The following is a 21013-nucleotide window of genomic DNA, read 5'->3' as shown; positions in this document are numbered from 1 at the left end:
CTACCGCGCCGGCTCGTCCGATGCATTGCAGCTCCCGCCGAGCAGGTTCGGTGCAGGACACCCCTGCGCACACGAGCTCGAGATACAGGCTGACACTCAGCGGACACAAGTGCTTCTGAGCAGGGAGGCGCTGAGCCGCGTCTAAAATCAACTGATACAAGGTGTTTGCAGGGCCAGAGCCCTGAGCTACATTGTCGCCGGCACTGGGATGTCAAGTCGCAGAGCCTGAGCCGAGCCCTGCACGAGACAGCAGAGAGGACGGGAGCCAGGTGGGCGGACTTTCCTCGGAATAAAATCGATGAGTTCCATCTGGTTGCGTTAAACATGTAAAATACTAAGTCAACAGCAATGGGAGAGAACTTGATTCAGTTCTTCTGCTTAAAAATCCCCCACCCCCCCATCTTAAAGCAGATTTGCTGATATTTTCCACAAGATGCAAGAAACAGGTTTGCAGGTGAGATTAGGAGATTGGAGGCAGAGTTCTGAGGTTTTCTGTTTTTCTTCCGTCCCGCAGCGAGTCTGACCTTAACAGCTTGTAAATTACTTAACAGGTGGCGGGAGCGCTACAGCTTTACTCAGGCGTCTCCGTGATGACTCCGTCTGTGTTGTTCGCCGCTTGTGCGGCCACGTCTAAGAACCGTGTCAAGCGCGGAGCTTGGAGCTCAGTCTTTTGTTTAATGAGTATATGAGTATGTATATAGTAGGGAAAACGATCGTTTTACTTTTGAATGAACTGAACACTTGGCTGTTCAGCAGCCGGCCACCCTCCCTCCCATAATGAGGGGGTGTCTCCGTTCCCCTGGCCTCCCCTCTCCCACCATCTTGTGCCTGCACCAGCAGCTAGCGGGCCGAAGGCATCCAAGTCCTTCTGTTCCCTGCATTTACTTTTTGGTCCTTAGGATAACGTTCCCTTGCCTTTTGGTTTCCCATGGGTTTCAGTAACTAGCGGCTCGCGGACAACGTCAGGTCTAACAGCGCTCTCGGAAGGAAACGAGCCAGCGGGGAGCAGGGCGCCCCCCCCACGGCTCGCACCTGCGGCGGCCGCTACTCGGGAAACGCGCCCGCGGCTCGGAGGTGCCAGCGGTTCGCACCCCCGCGGGCGCCGCGGCCGCGCCTCTGGCGGGAAAGTTCGGGCGGGGTCCAATCAGGCACCTGGGATTAGGTGGCGTGGGCGGGGCGCAGGCTCCGCCCCCTTGAAGCCCCGCTCTCCTCGGGCCCCCTTCCACCCAGGCCCCGCCCACCCGGCGCCCGCGCCCCGCCCCGCCCTGGGGCCGCGGCTAAAACCCGGAGCCGCCTCGGCGCCCAGGGGACTGGAGAGGCGCTCTGAGCATGTGCAGAGCTGCTCGGCGGCGGCTGCCTCGGCCGGAGGCTGGGCCCCGGTGCTGATGCGAGCATCCGACGCAGCCTCAGCCCCAGCGAGGTCGGCCCTCCGGGCCCGGGACGCAGGGAAGCAGCTGTAGCCTCCCCGCGGGCAGAGGAGCCGGCACAACGGTCCGCAGCCCCGGGCGACCGCGGCGCCCCCGGGGCCCACGATGATGGCGGAGCAGGTGAAATGCGCCTCGGCGGGGGGCGGCTCCGGAGCGGGCTCCGGGGCGGTGGTGAACGCGGAGCTGGAGGTGAAGAAGCTGCAGGAGCTGGTGCGCAAGCTGGAGAAGCAGAACGAGCAGCTGCGGAGCCGGGCGGCCAGCGCGGCCGCCGCCCCGCACCTGCTGCTGCTGTCGCCGCCGCAGCCCGCCGCGCCGCCCCCCGCCGGGGCCTGCAGCCCGCTGGGTCCGCGGAGCCCCCCGGCCGCCGCCGCCGCCCCGGGGGGCCTGGGGCTCGGGCTGGCGCTGGGCGGCAGCGGCGGCGGCGGCGGCGGCACCAGCCCAGCGTTCCCGGGGACCTTCTGCCTGCCCAGCCCGGCGCCCTCCCTGCTCTGCAGCCTGGCGCAGCCCCCCGAGGCGCCCTTCGTCTACTTCAAGCCGGCCGCGGGCTTCTTCGGCGCGGGCGGCGGCGCGCCGGAGCCGGGGGGCGCGGGAACGCCTCCGGCGGGACCCCCCGCGCCGCCCTCGCCGCCCCCCACGCTGCTGGACGAGGTGGAGCCGCTGGACCTGGAGAGCCTGGCTGCCTGGCGGGACGCGGACGACTGCACCTGGTACTGCCGAGCTCCGCTCCCCGCCCCGGGACCCGGGTCGGGGAGGCCCCGGGGGACGGGGGGGGGGGCGTGGGCAGGAAGGGGGCCTCGCGGCGCCCGGGACGTGGTGGCCTGGCAGGTGCCGAGTTGGGCGATGAGCGGAGGCTCCGCGTGAGGGCGGAAACCTGCTCCCAGGCGCTTAGAACGGCCCGGGCGGGGACGACCCGGTCCCCTCCGTCTCCACGCGTCCTGCCCTCCGCTGACTATTGGGTCCCCAGCTCCCTCGTTCGCTTTGACTGAAGAGCCCGTGCTGTGTTCTTTGTTACTCAGTCTCGCTTTCCCCCGGTCTCTTTTTGGCGGTGACGGGGGATGGGTAGGGGGTGGCCTCCGCCTGCGGCTGTTGCTGCGCTTTCCCCCCAGCGCGCGCCGGCTTCTCCGCGCTGCGCCTCCCGCGGCGACCCGCGCAGCCTGGCCGGAGCTCCCCTTGGAGATTCCTTCTTGCGCTTCGGGTTGTGCAGTCCTACGGCCCCATTTCCCTGCGTTTTCATTGATAGCTTCTCATTTCAGACACTGACTTTTTTTTTTTTTAATGTGCTGACCTCACTGGCTTTCCTATCGATAATGTCAGAAATGGGTGCTCTTCAGGGAATGGAGTGGGCAGCTTGAAGGCACTCGATTGCCCAGGAACCAAGGAACTTTCGTTAATTTTTAAAATTAAATTGGTGATTGGAGAAAAGTGAGATTAGGGGAACTTTCTGTTTTTCAGAAACTTTATCGGAAAATTCGAGGCTGGCAGCATTTATTCGGTTGAAATCTGTTTAGCTCTTTCTACTTTCCATCAACGAGCAACTTTGGAGGGGGTTCTTCTTTTATTACTTATTTTTCATGCTTCTTGCTCGTGGAGTAATAATAATATGCTTTCTTCGGTCACTAGAGGTGGTGGAATTATGGTCAGGTGAGTAGCAGCTTCAGATAGGGTGGAACTTAGGTTGATGCCAGGGAAATGAACAGCACTGACCACATAGCAGTGACAAGAATAGTTGTCCCTCTTTCATCTTGGGTTCTTTTATTTAAGACTCTTCCTATTTTTGCAAGCTGGGTTTACCTTACTTCCTTTGTGTTCCTGTTGCATGGTTGCACAGGAGGGAGTGGGAAATGAGAACCTTGCTGGTTACCTTCTGGGAACTGGGCTGCTCTTCTTCCCTTACTCTTGAGAGAACTCGGAAAAGCACATTAACTCACTGGTTTGATCCTGAGAATCAAAATGTATGGAGCATATTCACGTATAAGACATTCCTCTTCCTTGTTAGTACTTTACTTTTCGGAGGTGGCTGAAGTTGTAAAAATCAAAACAACTTCTTTCTGGAACTTGAAGCCATTCTTTTTAGAATCTGCAGCTTTATTTTTGTGGAGCCCAGGCTGTGTTGTAATCTCAGTTTCAGCCTGACTATGGTACTGGATGGAAAATGCTCTCTTGGTGGTTCTTAGGTCATCACTAACTATAAGCCCACATGCCGCTCTCATATTATTTTAGATAGATTTAGTCTCCATAAGTATAGATTGCTGATAGTATATGCATAGCTAATGTACTTCTAATATTTTCTGTTTTGAACGGACTTCTGCCATGTTTAGTTATCATCCAACTATTGTATTTGATATCGAGTCTTTACTTTTGTAGTTTATTTTTTAATTCAAGTGGCATTGAAATAACTTTTTAAAAAATCACCTACTTAGTTCGGATTAGCCTATTAACACTTCAGATGGTTTGAAGTAAATCTAAATTCTAGCAGTTTCTACTAATTTTACTCAGCATATAGGTGAATAAATAAATCATACCTTGACACTTTACAAATGGTTTTACAGACAAATGGTGTAGTATTTATAGAGCACTGTATCTTCCTGAAAACAAACCTGGGAATAGAATCCCAGGTGGAAAAACAGGGAGGGATCATTAATCTTAGTGGGCTGGATGTAAACATCTTTTTTAAGGTCACCCGATTTACAGACTTTCTATCATTAGCATTTTATGCATTGGAATATTTTTGTATTGCAATATTTTGGCCTGTTGATGAGCAGATAATCACCAGATTTAACCCGCTTATTAATGCTTGCAGAGCTCTCTGAAGTTCCTTCATCACTGCAGACTGGTCTCATAAACCAGGTACTTTTCGTTGCTATTCCCTGGTATGTTTGCAGGAAGACAACTTATTTTTATTTTTCCTGTTTATTAAGAAACAGCTGTAGTGGATAATATGTACCTGATTGTTTAAAAAATACTTTAACAATAAAAATGTAAAATTTATTTTTAAAAAAAAAAGACAAAACACAGGAGTATAAAGTTGAGCTTTTCCTCTTATCCTCAATTTACTGCCATGACTCAGAGTTAACCCTGTTAACATTCTGTTGATCCTTCAAGATAAAAACATAATTATACAAACCAGTATGCAAATATATACACATCATTTTACTTCTATACTTACCTTTTATTGAACTGTCTGGGATACTTTGTGTCCCTGTAACAATCACATTATTGTTAGAGTAAAAATATTAAGGACCAAGTTACTGTTAACTATCACCAACAGTTTTTCAGGTGTTTTTACCATGATTTCATCCTAACGAGTTAAACAAAATTGCTATTTGATTATTTATTTACACTAGTACTTTCTGCTAAGATGTCCTCTCTTTGGGGGGGAAAAAGTTCACAAATGTAGTTTAATCATTGAACATTTTAGAAGTTCTTTCATGTAAATTTATTTTTTCTAATAAAATCTTAATAGTATAACTTCACTGTTTAGTAACAACCTGGACAACACTTGGTTAAGGAAAATGTGTAGAAGGAAAAGAGTGAATTTGTAGAGTCAGTATTTGCTTGATGATACTTCATTGGTTAATGAATGATCTATCAAGTCTCTTAGGTTTTTTCCCAAACAATTATTTAACCTATAAGTATCTTCTATCTATAACAAAACAAAACAAAATTTTAATGTAAGAAGAATGATGTGTTTTGCTTTTCATTTTGATGAAAAGCTTTGAAACAAAATAGTCTTATTTCTTCAAATGTTTTATCTCAGTTGTATTTAAAGTATTTAATTTTGCCATAATATTACCTGGTTATCTTAGCACAGTGCTGCTAGAATTAAATGTCTCAGAAAGTTCAAGTTAATTGCGGTTCCAGAACCTTAATTCTTAGATCCAGTTGTTATAGTCCTGCAGTATTTCAGCTTTCTTTTTTCACTGTTAAGAGACGGAAGTTCTTAAGTGAAATGACTTATGTAAGTTCCTCCAGTTTCAGAAAGAATTAAGACCAAAATCCAGATTGTTTACACAGATTCAGAAGTGTTTACACCATTGATATTTCCCTTCAGCTTTGATGGGACCCATTAGTGGGCTATAAAATCAGTTTAGTGGATTGATCAGCTTTTTTTTTTTTTTTTTTAATGAAGTGCAGTAGAATATAAAATCAGAGTGCTTTATATCTTACAATACAAACTTGTCTTGGGTAAACTTATTTTAGTTTTACATGTGTGTGACCTGGGTTGAAATAGTAAATGTATTTGTGCACTATAGTCAGCATTAGAAAAACTCCAGTTTATACTGTTTGAAAACAAAATGGGCTTGGGGAAAACAGGTTGGAAAGCACAGCTCCCTCAAGATAGTGTAGCACTGGGGAACATCAGGTCTTGCATGCCTCAACCAGGAAGACAAGTCTATATTCAGAAAATGCCAGGATAAAAAAAACATACCAGCTAGTATATAAAATACAGTCATATAAGGAGACCTTTATTTTAATGGAGTGGCAGTTAGCAGAATATTGAGACTTGTGTAAAGGGATGTGGCAGGGATTTTAAACTTGTCCAAATGGAAAGGACAGGAGGAAAGTTCATAATTGTATAAGGAAAAATTGTGATGTATACAAATTAAAGAAAATTTAATGAATGAATATTCATCTTCCATGTGTAACACCAAGACCCCAGACAGCTGGCTAAAATCCTTGCCAATTCTTCATCAAAGCTGTTGAACACCTTGTACTATACATATGGTACAGCTAAATTAGACCACCTAAACTGTTTTTTTGCATAATTGATTTTCAGTGAAAAGACCAGAGGGTGCTTCACTTTCTGACAATGCTAATTGAAAACAGCAGTGTTTTTTTTCTAGGCGCCAAAGGAGTTTGACTGAAGTATGTGCTGATGTGTCTTTAAAATGAGTACCTTTGAAGCACTGCAGGGAGGCACTGAAATGGAAGTTTAGACCTAACTGTGGAGGGAGAGGGGGGAGTCTGCTATAGGATAGTTCAATAACTAAAATTTGGACTTCGTATATTCTTCTAATAGCTTAGCGGTGGTTTCTTTGGCAATGGCTGACCAGTTTGACCCTTGCCAGGTGCTTCTTAACTGAACACTTTAATTTGACTAGAGACTGGTTGATTTTGCTTATTAGTGCTGATGTTTTAACTTTCCTTAAAATAAAACATGTGGTGATTGAAGTATCTTAAAATTACTTTGAAAATTGCTACATATTACATTTTAGTGACAGGTGTGTGTGTTATAATTATAGATATAGATAGACATTGCTGAATGATTTGTTTTTGTATTATCTGTAGAAGGATGACTTTAGACCCAAACATTTACTTGAGGATAATTGAGATCTTCTTCTGGACAGTTGTAATACTTCATTGGAAGCATTCAGTGCAGTTATGGTGGACTTTGTATTGCTTCTGACCTCCCAGTGTTAGCACATGCATCACATCAAGGGGCTCAGAATAGGAAATACATCGGGAAGAGGAGACTATGAGAAGGATATGTTTCTAGTCGTATTTTTGGAAGTTACTGAAGAAAAGTTATGATAGAAAAGAAATGATAGTGTGATGTTTCAGATATTCTTGCCAGACTCAAATACACCATCAAGTAAACTCTAGAAGCTGAAAGAGTAGTTTGTAAGTCACTGGGAAGGTGGTGTATTAATGATGGCAAAGTAGGATATTGCAAAAGTTGCTGGAATTGTAATGACAATGAATAAGGTAATTTTTAAAATGACTTTTAAGAAGATTAGAACCATTTAGGAGAAGAAATACAGGTTTTTTTCTTTGCTTATCCAATTTTAGAGATACGTTGTATTCAGGGAGTTTGTAGCTACATGATCTCTCTAACTGCCCTTTTTCTTCTTTATTTAAGTTCAGCTGTAGGCCTTAGCCATAGAAATAGTAGGCTCAGGGCTGCCTGGGGTACGCTGTTTGGAGACTGACTGAAAATAATCACTTTTCTTAATATCATATATGCATAGTGCTTCAAATGTTTTATCAAAGTAATACAATAAATAGGATGTACGTAGTTCGAAGCTCATCTGTAGCAAGGCTTGTTACAGAAAGCGGCAGTCCTCTGCTCTCTCCTACCTCTGAGCCCTCCACATAGGCATTGCTTTATGCTCCTCTACCTGTTTCTTTTGTTCTTTATTTCTCAGTAGTCTTTAAGCAATATGAACATAGACATTTGTAGACTTGTTTTGGAAGGTGAAGACTAAGCTCTCTTCCCCTCAACCCCAAACCACATATCTCCTTTCCTTCCTCATGTTTTTCATAATTTTTGTATTAAGTCATTATAATGCTTGTCTTATGATTATAACTGTTATTAGCTGAACCCTGTATGTTACATCTGTTTTCTCTAATCCCTTTGTTCCTCCAAGAGTTAATAATGGCCTCTCTTTTCCCCCTTAACTTTCTTTCATCTGTTATTACTGATTATTTATCCAAACACTACTGGAGTCATGAAATTCCTCAATAAGGCCAAACACATTTGATAATCTTTTTTTGTTGCTGCTGTTAATCTTCACTTGAGGATATTTTTTTTCCATTGGTTTTTAGAAAGAGTAGGAGGGAGGGAGGGAAAGAAAGAGAAACATCGATGTGAGAGAGACACATCTATTTGTTGCTTCCTGCAAGTGCTCGAGCTGGGGCCGGGGATCGAACCTGCAACCCAGGTACGTGCCCTTGACTTGGAATCAATTTCACGATCCTTCAGGTGCAAGGGTTGGTGCTCTAACCACTGAATCACATGGACCAGGGATGATAATCTTTTAACCCTTTAAAAAGTATCTTGTAGTGCCATTCCTTCTGGAACTCTTAAGTCCATTGCTCCACTCTTTACTGTTTGCTCCTTAGTCTGGATGCCCTGTGCTATTGTCATGGTAATTCCTTAGGTTTCTTGCCTATGTAGGATATGTTATTTTTAAAATTATTTGTCTTCCAATTTCATTTATTCTTGTAGGTGGGGCACAGCCTTCATTAGCTTTCTGAGAAAGGGCACATGTATGAGAAGTACAATTTGAAATCCTGCAGATTTGAAAATGTCTTTATTCTCTCCTCATAGAAGATTCATAGTTGGGCTGGGTATAAAAGATAAGTCAATCGTTTCCCCCTTATGTTTGAAGGCGTTGTTCCATTTTGTTCTAATTTGTAATATTTCCTAGATATTGAAGTGCACTGTGGTTTGGATATATAATCCTTCCTGACTTTTCTTTAGCTTTCTTTATCCCTTATGTTCTGCAATGTCTTATTGTACCTTGGTATGCCTCTCTGTTCATTTATTGTACTGGACATTTGTGGGTGCCTTCATCCTAGAACTCAATGACCTGACTTTAACCTTTAACTCAGAAAATTTCTGCCTTTTTTTTTTTTTTTTAACAACATATCCTTCGTGTGTGTGCGTGTGTGTGTGTGTGTGTGTGTGTGTTTCTGTTTGTTTTAGAACTTGTAATCAGATCTAGACCCACCTGGTGCAGCCATTTAATATTCTTATCTCCCATTGTAAATCTGCATCTTTGTTTCGCTTCTGGGAGATTTCTTCAGCTTGATTTTCCAAACTCACTTACTGAATATTTTGTTTCTGCATTTTCCAAAAATGAAGAAACTTTCTTTTTTAATATCCTGTTTTTGTTTTATGAATGCAACATTTTCTCTCAGATAATTTTTTATAGTTGCTTGGAGTTTTTGTCTGTTCTCTGCTTTGCTTGTTTCATTTCTTCCCCCTGCCCTCTATTTTTAGTTTCAGGGTTTTATTTAAAAGGAATATTCCAAATATCTGGTATCATCGGTTGTCTGTTAATAGCTAAAGGAAGTATTAAAGTTGATCTAAAATTCTGCATGGGTGGAGTTTTTGACTGGTACACTTTACTAAGTGATTGCGTGGGTAGCAGTTCAAGTTTCAATTTCTTTGGGTCGTCTCTTGAGTTCGTCTGTTTTTCCAGGCCTAAACCTCCTATACCTCCTGGAAGATAGAAGTAAGGTGATCAACCATTCTAGGAATGTAAAGGCTGACACGGGGCTAGGGTTCTAACCAGTCAGCAGGTAGACTTTTGTTTAGTTTCTCTGGTTCAGTAAGGTTCTTCATTCCTCCTTGAACTAAATTTGGTGTGCCTGAAGTCAGAGCTTCTCTGGATCAGTCTATCCACATAGTAAACCTCTGGTCTTAGGCTGCAATGGGGAAGGGGTGGTGGGACTGGCTGTTATGGGGTAGAGGAGGGCGTCTGGGGTTCCAGTTGTTCCTTATGCAGACTTTCAACTGAATTCCCTGCTTTCAGTCGCATGATCATCCCCATGTTCTATGAACTTCACAGTGGGGGTGAGACATAAGTACCAAATAGCAAGGATGGACATGGAGTATGAAAGAGAGAAGTTCCCATACATAAATGCGTCAGAGTGTAACTAAGTAATTGGGTTACTTAGTAATCAATTATGCCTGTGGGAAGTGAGCATTGCTTTTGAATATGCTGTGAGGCTGTGGGGTCAAACGAAAGAACGATATTACATAGGCTCTGAGAGATTAACGGAACCTTCCTTTGAAGTTCCCCTACAAGCAAAAATAAAAAACTCTACCCCCCCAAAATGGTGTGAGTATCTGAAATCCTGAGGCAAGCTGGTTGGTGAAAGCTTACTAGTAGCAGAAGATATGAGCAGGTGTCCCTCATGATGCTAGAGGTAATGGGCAGAAAGTGCTTCAGATGGTAGCTTCACGTGCAGCTGAGACAGTGACGTGATTTGTATGTGTATGAAACAGTGAGGAAATTTTATTAACTTAAAGTCTAAAGAGAAGGATGTTTCTCACTTGACAAATTTTGTGGCTCATTTGTGTCAGGGCTGTGGCACCTGCTTCTGTCTGATTCACCTGTGTGGTTGGTTGATGGCAACTCGAGTCTCAAGTTGTAAGAACATTGAGGGACGGTTCCTGTCTTGTGACTTTTATTTTACAACTTTCTTAAGGTATAAGTGAAATATAAACTGCGTATATTTAAAACGAACCGTTTGATAGGTTTTGACATGTGGACCCACTCATAAAACCATCACCACAATTATGATGGTGGCTCTATCCCGCCTCTTCAAGTTTCCTTGTGGCCCTTTGTATCCCTCTCCTGATCCTGCCTCCAACCCAGGCAACCAGTGATCTGTTTTCTTTCATTCTGGGTTAGTTTGCATTTTCTCTGCTTTTAATGCAATGAAACCATATAGTATGTACACTTTTTCATGTAGCTGTTTTGGTCTGGTTTCTTACAATCAAGATAATTATTTTGAAATTCATCGGTGTTGTTATATGAATCAATAGTTCGTTCAATTGTGTGGACATGGACATAACAATGGTTTACCTAGTTATCTTTTACTGAATATTGGGTTATTTTCAATTTTTGGCTATTACAAGTAAGTCTTTGTTATGGACACATGCATTCATGTCTTCAGGCTAACTACTTAATGACTTTCGAATGCTGGAACAAGGAGCAGGTGTATGTTAACTTTTTAAGAAGCTGCCATAACCTTTTCCAAAGTGGTTATGCTGTTTTACATTTCTACCAGCACTATGTCAGTTCGGTTGGTCCACATCATCACCAGCATTTGCCGTGGCTGGTCTTTTTCATTCTGGCCACTCTGATAGATGTGTAGCAGTATCTCATTGCTGTTTTAGTTTGCATTTCCCTTATGACTAATGATGAGCGTATTTTCTGTATGCTGTTTGTCACCCACAGATTTTCTTTGGTGAAATGTTTGCTCAGTTCTTCTGTCCATTTTTAAAAATTGGGTTGCTTATTATTGAGTTTGCAGAGTTTTTAGATATAATCTACATACAAGTTCTTTTATCAGATATGTGATTTGCAAATATTTTCTTCCAATCTGTGATTCATTGTTCATTCTCTTAATAGTGTCTTTCAAAGAGCAACGTTTTAACTTTGATGTTCAATTGATAATTTTTTTCTTTTATGGATTATGCTTTCAGTATAAGAAACTGTATGTAAGAAATATTTGCCAACCAAAGGATACAAAGACTTTTGCCTGTGGTTTCTTCTAAAAATTTTGTAGTTTCAGGTTTTACATTTTTGCCTGTCATCTGTTTTGTGTTAACTATGGATATTGTGTGAAGTATGGATCAAAGTTTACTTTTTGCAGATGGATATCCATTTGTTCCAGCACCATTTGTTCAAAAGATTATCTTTTCTTCATTGAATTGTCTTTGTAATTTTCCAAGAATCAGTATTCCATATATGTGTAGTTCTGTTTCTGGATCATCTCTTTTTGCCCATTGATATACGTATTTATCTTTGTGCCATATTGAAACACTTTATTTCTATAGCTTTGTAATGAGTCTCAGTCAACAGTAGTTCTCCAACTTCATTGTTTTCTAAAGGTTATTTTGGCTGTTCTAGGATCTTTGCATTTCCATGTAAATTGTAGAATCAGCTGTTACATTTCTGCAAAAACCCTTCTGAAATTGTGTGTATATATATCTTACTAATTTCAGAGAGAGGAAGGGAGAGGGAGAGAGAGATAGAAACATCAATGATGAGAGAGGCATCCATCAGCTGCCTCCTGCACGCCCCCAGCTAGGGATCGAACCCCCAACCCAGGCATGTGCCCTGACCGGGAATCGAACCACGATCTCCTGGATCATAGGTTGGAAGCTCAACTGCTGAGCCATACCAGCTGGACACCTTCTGAGATTTTGATTGGGATTTTGTCCATTGAGATTATTATATGGTTTTTCTATCTTAGTACATACGGTAAGTTATGCTGATGTTTGAATGGTAAGCTAACCTTTCATTCCTGGGATAAACCCCACTTGGTAACGATGAAGTATACCTTTTATATATGGTTGGACTCAGTTTGCTAAAATATTTAGAATTTTTGCTTCTATGTTTACAAGGGATATTGATCTTTAATTTCCTTCCTTATAAAGTCCGTGTATGGTTTTGGTATCAGTAACCCTGGCATCATAGGATGTGTTAGGATGTGTTAGGATGTGTTTCTTCCTCTTCTGATTTTTTGGGAAGAGTTTTTGAAGAATTGGTATTCTTCTTTAAATATTTGGTAGAATCCAGTGGTGAAAACTTCTGGATCTGGACTTTTCTTTGTGGGTAGTTTATTTTTTTTGTAATTTTCCATCCTTTTAACCTGTGTATTTATATTTAAAGTGTATATGTTGTAGGCAGCATATAATTGGGTCTTTTGTGACCCCTTTGAAAATGAGGAGAAACTTTTCCACATAACCATCAGAATATTTCCCCTTAGTTTTTAATTGGTTAGGACTGTGTCTAGGGCTTGTGCCTAAACCGGTCACTGGGCAAACAGGAATAATGGATTACAATAATTGGCTTAGCCCAGTGCATCCATCCTCAGGTGTCGTCTCCACACAGCAATATCAGCATCACCTGGGAGCTTGTGAGACATTCAGATTCTTTGACCCCACCCCAAACCGACCGAATCGGGTAGGTTAGACCTGCCTGCAATCAGGTGTTAGCATTTTTTGTTTCAACAAGCCCTCTAAGAGATTTAGATGCACCAAAGATTGAGAACAACTGGCCTAGACTAACCTTTACTTGGGGGTCTAGAGAGCTTCCTAGTACTGCACCGTTCAGGCTGGGTCCTTCAGCAGGGAATGGTGAATGGGGTGGGTTTACATAGGTAGGTAATTATCTTGTTCTAATGGACTGAGGTGGGGCCCAGGAATATAAATTTTTACTAATCAATATAATCTTGATGAAGAAAGGACCATGTCCACATTATCAGGGAATGATGATAGATTACAATTACTGTTAAAGAAATTAAAACAGTTATTTCAGAATCTTTATCTGTAATAGGAGTTAGCAAATGGTATCCTATGGGTACATTGGGATTGCTGCCTGGTTTGTATGCTGGTCAGCTAGATTTTTATATTCGTATTACTTTTATATTGCCTACAAGAGACTCACTTTATTTTTTTTTAATTTAAATTTTTTATTTTTATGGATAATAAAATAATGCAGATGTCCTCCATTTCTCCCCTCTTTGTCCACCTCCACCCAGACCCTGCTAGCCCCTCCCTGGCCCTTCTTCTCACACTGTCATCTGTGTCCATGGGCTAGGCATATATGTTCTTTAGCTAATCCCCTCACCTTCCTTTATCTGGTTCCTCCCACCCCCCTCCCCTCTGACATTTGTCAGTCTGTTCCATGTATCCATGCCTCTGGTTCTATTTTGCCAGTTTATTTTGTTCATTAGATTCCACATATTAGTGAGATCATATGGTATTTGTCTTTCCCTGACTGGCTTATTTTGCTTAGCATAATCTCCAGGTCGATCCTTCCTGGATACGAGAAAGGGTACGAGATCCTTCCTCTTTACAGCTGCATAGTATTCCATGGTGTAAATGTCCCACAGCTTTTTTATCCACTCATCTACTGATGGGCACTTGGGCTGTTTCCAGATCTTGGCTATTGTGAATAACGCTGCTATGAACATAGGGGTGCATAAATTCTTTCTGATTAGTGTTTCAGGATTCTTAGGCTATATTCCTCGAAGTGGGATCACTGTGTCAAAAGCCAGTTCCATTTTTAGTTTATTTGAAGAAACTCACTACTGTTTTCCACACTGACTGCACCAGTCTACATTCCCACCAGCAGCGTACTAGGGTTCCCTTTTCCTCCACATCCTTGTCAATATTTGTTTGTTACATTATTAAATGATTGAAAAAAATCAGAAGAATACTATTCCATGACATGTGAAAGTTATGGGAAATGCAACTTTTAATGTCTATAGGTAAAGTTTATAGGAACTTACTCATTTACATATCATCTGTGATATTTTGGGGCTGCAATAGTCGAGCTGAGTGTTTGCTACAGACTGTGGCCCATAAAGCCTAAATGCTTACTAGCTGGCCCTTTATAGAAAAAGTTTGCCAACCCCTGACTTAAAAGAATAATTTACCAAAGAATAGTACATTTCCCAACCATCTTGGATAAATGATAAATTAATAGGTGGGAGTCCTGACTATAAGCAGTAAAAGAGTGAGTAACGAAGTATTATTTTAAGAAAGTGCACTCATTAGGATTATGGTAACTTTGTTTGAAAAGTATTACTTTAATGAGATTTGTAATTAGAATACAGCTTTATAAAGTAAGGCCAATTATTAGAGTCAGTGATCATAATTTTCTTTTTTCCTTTTTTTAGTTAACTATTGGTTAATTCTTAAGACAAACCTTTTTATATAACCCTATCACTGAAATTCTAAAATTTACCTTAGCACAGTATATAAATGAGAGGAAATCTTTGTTTTAACTTACAGTGCCTCATTGTTATTTTTAATCCTACCCATTGTTATGTAATGGTATAGATGCTAGAAGTGAACTCTTCCTAAAACACACCTTTGAAAGCTGCTTGTTTGGCTTTAATGAGAAAGGAGCAATTACCAAATTTAGTATAGACTTCTACTGGAGAAATACCTGATTATTTGAAAGTTGAGAAAATCAACAAACAACTGACATTCACTTTTAAAAAGCGCATAAGATTTGCTTTGTTTACTATGTCATGTTTACATACGTTAGCCCAAGTTCATATAAGATTCTGTTGCCAAGAAAGAGGTGAACATGTTCATTTCTAGAAATAGAAGTAAGGTAGTCAGATCATCGTGGTATCTGTTCAAGGTTAGTTCAATAACAGATGCCTCCAGTCTCTGACTCTCAGGCATCCTTTCACAGTTTTTTGGAGTCCTTCCCACCAAGTTACGGAAAGTGTCATAGTCTGTTTGGGGATGTTTGCCTGTTAGAAAGTAATTTTGGTATTTGAACTAATCAAATGTGAGTTCTGTTTTGGTAGAAATTGTTAAATACATGTTATTTCCTTTAGAAGACAGGTCATCTCTATATACCTCTATAATACCTATAATGTAGATTTCTCTTTTTAAGGTTATACGTTGGCTCTTCAAAGACATTCTCGTCATCAGAGAAATCCCTGAGCCCTTTGCAGTGGTGTAGACACGTCCTCGATAATCCGACTCCGGAGATGGAAGCAGCAAGGCGCTCCCTGTGCCACAGGCTGGAGCAAGGTAATTGCAAACCTTAGCATTTACATTCACAGACTCTTGCCACTGCCCACGCTGTTTTTTGCTGGTTTTAGATTAGACACTTAAATGGAAAAACGTTACCCTGCAGTGTGGCTATTGCATGCAACTCACTTCACATGTATTATACATCAGGAATTCTTAATTTAGAATATATTTTAGTTTCCTCCTTGTTTTTTGCCAGATTTTTAGTTTGTATTGTAAAGTAGGAATACATAATATTTTTGGTTTTTTTCTTTCTGTTTGTAAATATACTATAAGTGAAATGGGTCAGTCTTAAATTCTCTGGGGATGGTAACAAGGTCGTGTGGCTGAATTCCAAGGTAAAGAAACTGAGGTTCCCATGGGGCCTGAGTACTCACCAGTTTGAGTTCCTTAAATATTTAGTTGGTTGTATAACTGGAAGTCCTAACCTTTATAAACTGGAAAATAATCTTGTATTGTATGTACCATTAGTTAACTTATGGAGCCCAACACAACTTTAAATTAAAAAAAATTAGGACTGTTATAAAAGAAAACATGGCAAAAGGGATGAGTAGTGCTCAGCTTCTTGCTATTTTGATTAAGTAGACTAATTAAAGCTGTGATTATTTAGGCTTTTGCTTGTCTCTTAACCTCTTGGTATCTAATTCTTTATCTAGGAACACTGTTTCTATTCCTGAATCCAAATGTCACTTGAGTTTGAAAATGCAGAATCCTGCCCCTTCCAGATTAAATAATCAGTGTAGCTGGGATCAGGGCCAAGAGAGTCTGCATAGACAAGTTCACCAGTTCTTATGGGCACTGAAGTTTGAGAACACTGCCTATGAAGCTCTTCATAGACAGGGATTGTGGATGATTATAAAATATTTGGACATAAGACAAAGTATAATAGGTAACATTTGAGCTTTTAATTCTGTGGCAATCAGTACATTAAATTTTTGGTGTCCTTTATTTTATTCAGTGTCACCACACTCATCTGAGGTAGGTACTACACTCACTTTAGAGGTGAGAAAAAAGTGAAGTTTAGAGAAATTCAGAGGATTATGAGGCCAGAGTGATACCCTGGGGGTAGAGCCAAGAGCCTGGGTGTCCTCAGTGCCAAAGACTGTTGTTCTTAACCGGCATTCTGCGGTGCTTTTTTGGCATAGTCATAGTAAATTTCAAGAGAAATCTGTTAACTACTTGGGGAAGACGAAATTTAAAAAGCATGCTTTATTCACATTTTAACTAAAATGAAATAAGTTATTTAGTATTAGAAAGTTGAAGAGTGGAATTAGGAACAAAGGAGTATTCGGGTTAAAACGATGGCCACAGATGGTTATCTAAGAGAACAGCTATCTCAGAGTCAGGAGACTCTAGTCTTGATTCTGTTCCCTTTTACCTGGATGACCCTAAGCAGCCATTTAATCCCTCTGGACTTTTCTCTTTCAAGGTCGTTTAGACCATCGCTAAGTTTCTTTTTCCTTGTTTCAAGTATATGAGTTTGTCTTAATTTTATTTAAAATAAAATTCAAATGAAATTCAGAAGTAGGGTTCTTTAGCTCAGGGGTCACACATTTTTCTGAAAGGGACTGGGCAATAATATGTTAGGCTTTGCAGGCCGTACAATCTCTGCCATCACCAGAAAGCAGCCATACATGCAGACATTAATGAACATGGTTGTGTTCCAATAAATTTTTATCTGCAGACATTGATTTGAGTTTCATGTGATTTTTTTTTTTTTTTCTTTTCCCCCATGTGTCACAAAATAGTATTCTTTTTATTTGTTTAAAGCACTAAAAATGTAAAAACCCTTTTTAGCTGGTGGGTATTATAAAAATGGTAGGTTGGATTTGGGACACTCAGGCCACAGTTTGCTTACTGCCACTTTAGTTCATTTGCATACAGGGTACATTGACATAGAAGGTGGGTCTAAAAAAAAAATAGCAGAGAGGCTTTTGTTCATTTGACTTAAATAGTCCTAATTGCTGGTGGCTTTTAAGATTTTAGACTAAATGCGTAATTATCTGATTTTCCTTTCATTGACAAGGGGCTAAAGCAGAATTATGAGGTCAGGAGGAAATGAATTGACAAGTGCAATTTTATTCATGATGTAATTTATTCAATATCATATAAGAGAGGTTAAGCAGAGAACTAGCATTTCAAAACCAAAATTAGTCTTTTGCTAAATTTGTATATAAATCTAAATCCTCTTGCTGTGAGAATAGATACTTTTGTTCCAAAGATCCTATCATTCCAGTGTGAGATAAGAAGTAACCCCGTAGAATATTCACTGGATGAATTTTTGTTTTGAAATTTAAATTTTATAAAGCAATATGTCTATAGTTCAGAAAGTATTAGTCTTATGGGTACTATAAGAAAAATAGCAAATTTCTACTCTATCCCCCCATGCCCATTTTATTACCTAGATATAGTTACTTAAAAGCTCCTTATTTTGGTTTTGTTGTTTGCCTCTGTTTATAAATTCCATGCCCATCTGGCTGTTGCTTGAGTTGACAATTGGCTTTCTGCTTTGGGTGGTGAAGATTTACTTTTTTTTTTTTAACACTCCCCCCTTATACTTTTTTTTTTTTTTTTTTTTACCTCTCCTCCCATATAGCTTTTTATTAATTTTGGGATACATCAGTTGATTATAATAGACATAGTCATATCTAAGCCACACAGTATTTTATCATCATGTTTCTTTTCTCATCTGACTTTTTGTTTTTCCTATAGTTAATTGTAAAAAGGCACTTACTTGATTTTTTTGGTCTTTGTCATTAATTTATCCCCAGACTCCCCATATGAACCATCCTTTGTATGGTTAGACATATAAAGCCACTAAGGTTGTTTTTTTTTTTTTAAACTATTCCTCCTGCTTGTGTCCTCTGTTGTCCCACTCCAGACGGAACTGGCTCTCTGCAGGCCTCTGGATGACTTCTGCTCTCATCCTGGGAATTCTCCTGTCCTCTCTTCAGTGCTGTGCCACTTGTTTCCTTGATGGGGAGACTTCCTTATATTCCCTCTTTTAGTAGAATACATTCTCCTGTTTTGGGGGGAATAGGAGAGGGTAGAGGTCACGTGGGAGGTAAACTTGGAGAACCTCGTATGTCTGGAAGTGCCTATATTGTACCCTCACTCTTACACTTGATTGTTATTTGGGCTTGGTATGGAATTCTAGGTTGGAAACCCTTTCCAACAGAGTTCAGAAGGAATTATTCTGTTATATTGTAGGTCAGGATTGCTTTTGAGTCCTGTTCCATTCTCGTTTGATTCTTGTGACCTTCCTACTTAAAATACCCCAGGTATTTTAGAATCTTTTTTTTCCTGGTATTTGAAATTTCATTTTTGTGCTAGATAGTCAGTGGGCAGCTCAACCTGGAAACTTAAGCTTTGCAAAATTTCAAGCATTATTTCTTTGTAATTCTTCCCTCCCCTCCAGTTTTCTTTGTTCTTTCTTTCCAGTTACTCCTTTTAGTCAGATGTCGAATCTCCTGGATTCTTTTTCCCATTTTTTAATGTTCTTTCCTGTTTTGTTTTTTATCTTTGATTTTTAATTTTTTTTTGATGTTCTGCTTTCTTGGAGATTAAAAAAAAAACCAAAAAAAACCCTCCTCTAAACTCCTTTGCTGCATATTTATTCAGGACCTTCTATGTGCCAGGCACCATTGTAGTTGATGGGGATACAGCAGTGATCAAAACAGATGTTAAGTCCCTGCCCTCACTGGGTTTACCTTCTAGTATTATTGACTTTTCACTTACTCCTGTTTTTGTGTAAAGTACCCTTATTTGTGTAAAGTATCTTAAATCTAGCAGCTTTGTTTCAGTTTACGTAATAAAACCTGCCTTTGAGAAAAGCAGGAGAGGGGCAGGGGAGGGAGCCCGAAGTCCTATAGATTTTGAGACAGTCATCCTGTTTTGTCTTCACCATAGAATCCCTACCCTCTGTGGTACCTTGCACCTTCCATTCTAGAGCCCTTCTGGGTCCTTGTTGGCTTACCCCTCACTATGGGCCCTTAAAGCAGTGAGTAAAAAATTTGTTACTTAATCTTCATCTGTTTTTTTCATTTCCTAATGAAATGACTTTGTCCTGGATGGTGTGGCTCAGTTGATTGAGCTTTGTCCCAGGCACCAAAAAGGTGGCAGTTTCGATTCCTGGTCAGAGCACATACCCAGGTTGTGGGTTCAGTCCCCAGTTGGGGTGCATACGGGAGGCAACCAATTGATGTTTCTCTCTCCCTCTCCTTGCCTTTTTCTCTAAAAAGAAAATGAGTAAAAACATATTTAAAAAAATTTGAATGAAATGACTTTACTTAGTTTGATAGGGTCTCCTATCCTATTCAGTCTTCCATCTGCCATTCTAGTGTGGGTTTGTAAGAGAATAACAGGTAGGAATTCATGTTTAGTGCTCCATATCAAAGAATCCTTACTGGCTCCCACTTAAGGGGATCCTTTGTCAATGATAGCTAATTAACATCAGAAATTATGGTTTTAACTTAACTTTTATTCATAATATAGCATAAATATTCAATTGAAATAATGTAAACATTCTATATTTTAGAAATTTCAAGTAACTCTCTGATAAAGCATTTTCTTTTTTATTTAGACTTCATTTCTCTCTTCAACAATCAGCATTTTCAAGGAACAGATATTATTGAGCATCTTCTCTGAGACCAGGGCTGTTTCCCTTCATTTGAGTATAAATTGCTCACAAGGACAGGGCCTTTGTTTTCTTGATCATACCAGCTAGAAGGGAACCGGACCTATCATATACGCTGTTGCTAAAATAAATGCATTTTTATTTCTTTTTGAACCCAATGTCACAGTGACTACTGTTATACTTTCAGTTTTGGTTTTGAATGTTTTAAGATGGGGTGGAGTCTGCACCACTTTCCTTACTAGCCATCTCTTTCTTCCAGAAGAGAGACTGGCGTCACTGGAACTGTCAGCTTGTGGCATTGTTTTCCCATTCACAGGCACGCTTAATTTAAAGTAATCCGTTTTTACTTACTTTACTGCATTTTTTTGCAAAATGACCAGTGGTTGTATAAATTCCCATGAATTTAAAGACTGTTTGGTAGGACCGTCCACTGCCATGACAAGGAGTGGTTAGGGATTCAGTCTGAAGAAAGGGTGAAGTCATCCTCTCCATCTCTGTCTCTCTGTACACACACTCTCTCTTTTGCCAAAGGGTAGGTAAATCTTCTTTAGTGTTAGCTTGGGGCTTCACTAAGTTGCTGCTTCTTAGCATATATTTCAGATATTTGGTTTCTATTTCTTGACCCTGATGATTTGGGGGAGAAAATTAATCACGAATTAAAGATTAATTCCCTGTAGAACATGTTGAAGGGGCCATAGCTATGAGGAGCCAAAGGGTATCTGGTGGGTGGACCTTATTATAATACCCTCTGGTTCCTTGGTTTTACATCCCATCCCCTTCTTTTCTTTTTTAAAAAATATTTTTATTGATTTTTAGAGAGAGAGGAAGGGAGGTGGAGAGAGAGAGAAACATTGGGGTGAGAGTGGAACATCACATCAAACGGCTGCCTCCCGCACACCCCCTTATGGGCATAGAGCCCGCAACCCA

At 40.8% G+C, this 21013-nt stretch overlaps 1 protein-coding gene across 2 annotated transcripts in view; it reads left to right on the top strand.

Annotated features, from left to right (window-relative positions):
* The first annotated feature begins 1340 nt into the window (after positions 1–1340).
* SLAIN1 (SLAIN family member 1) overlaps positions 1341–21013 on the top strand; it is a 59050-nt gene continuing 39377 nt past the window's right edge. For both annotated transcript variants that reach the window (XM_087814286.1, XM_087814287.1), the window contains exons 1-2: positions 1341–2134; positions 15311–15450. In XM_087814286.1, coding sequence (XP_087670412.1) covers positions 1533–2134; positions 15311–15450 — 742 coding nt within the window. In that variant the 5' untranslated portion in view covers positions 1341–1532. The remainder of the gene's footprint in view (positions 2135–15310; positions 15451–21013) is intronic.

This window comes from Miniopterus natalensis, chromosome 2 (genome assembly GCF_054644295.1).
Source record: "Miniopterus natalensis isolate mMinNat1 chromosome 2, mMinNat1.hap1, whole genome shotgun sequence".
NCBI classification, from domain to species: domain Eukaryota; kingdom Metazoa; phylum Chordata; class Mammalia; order Chiroptera; family Miniopteridae; genus Miniopterus; species Miniopterus natalensis.
This window is presented reverse-complemented; position numbering and strand designations above follow the sequence as displayed.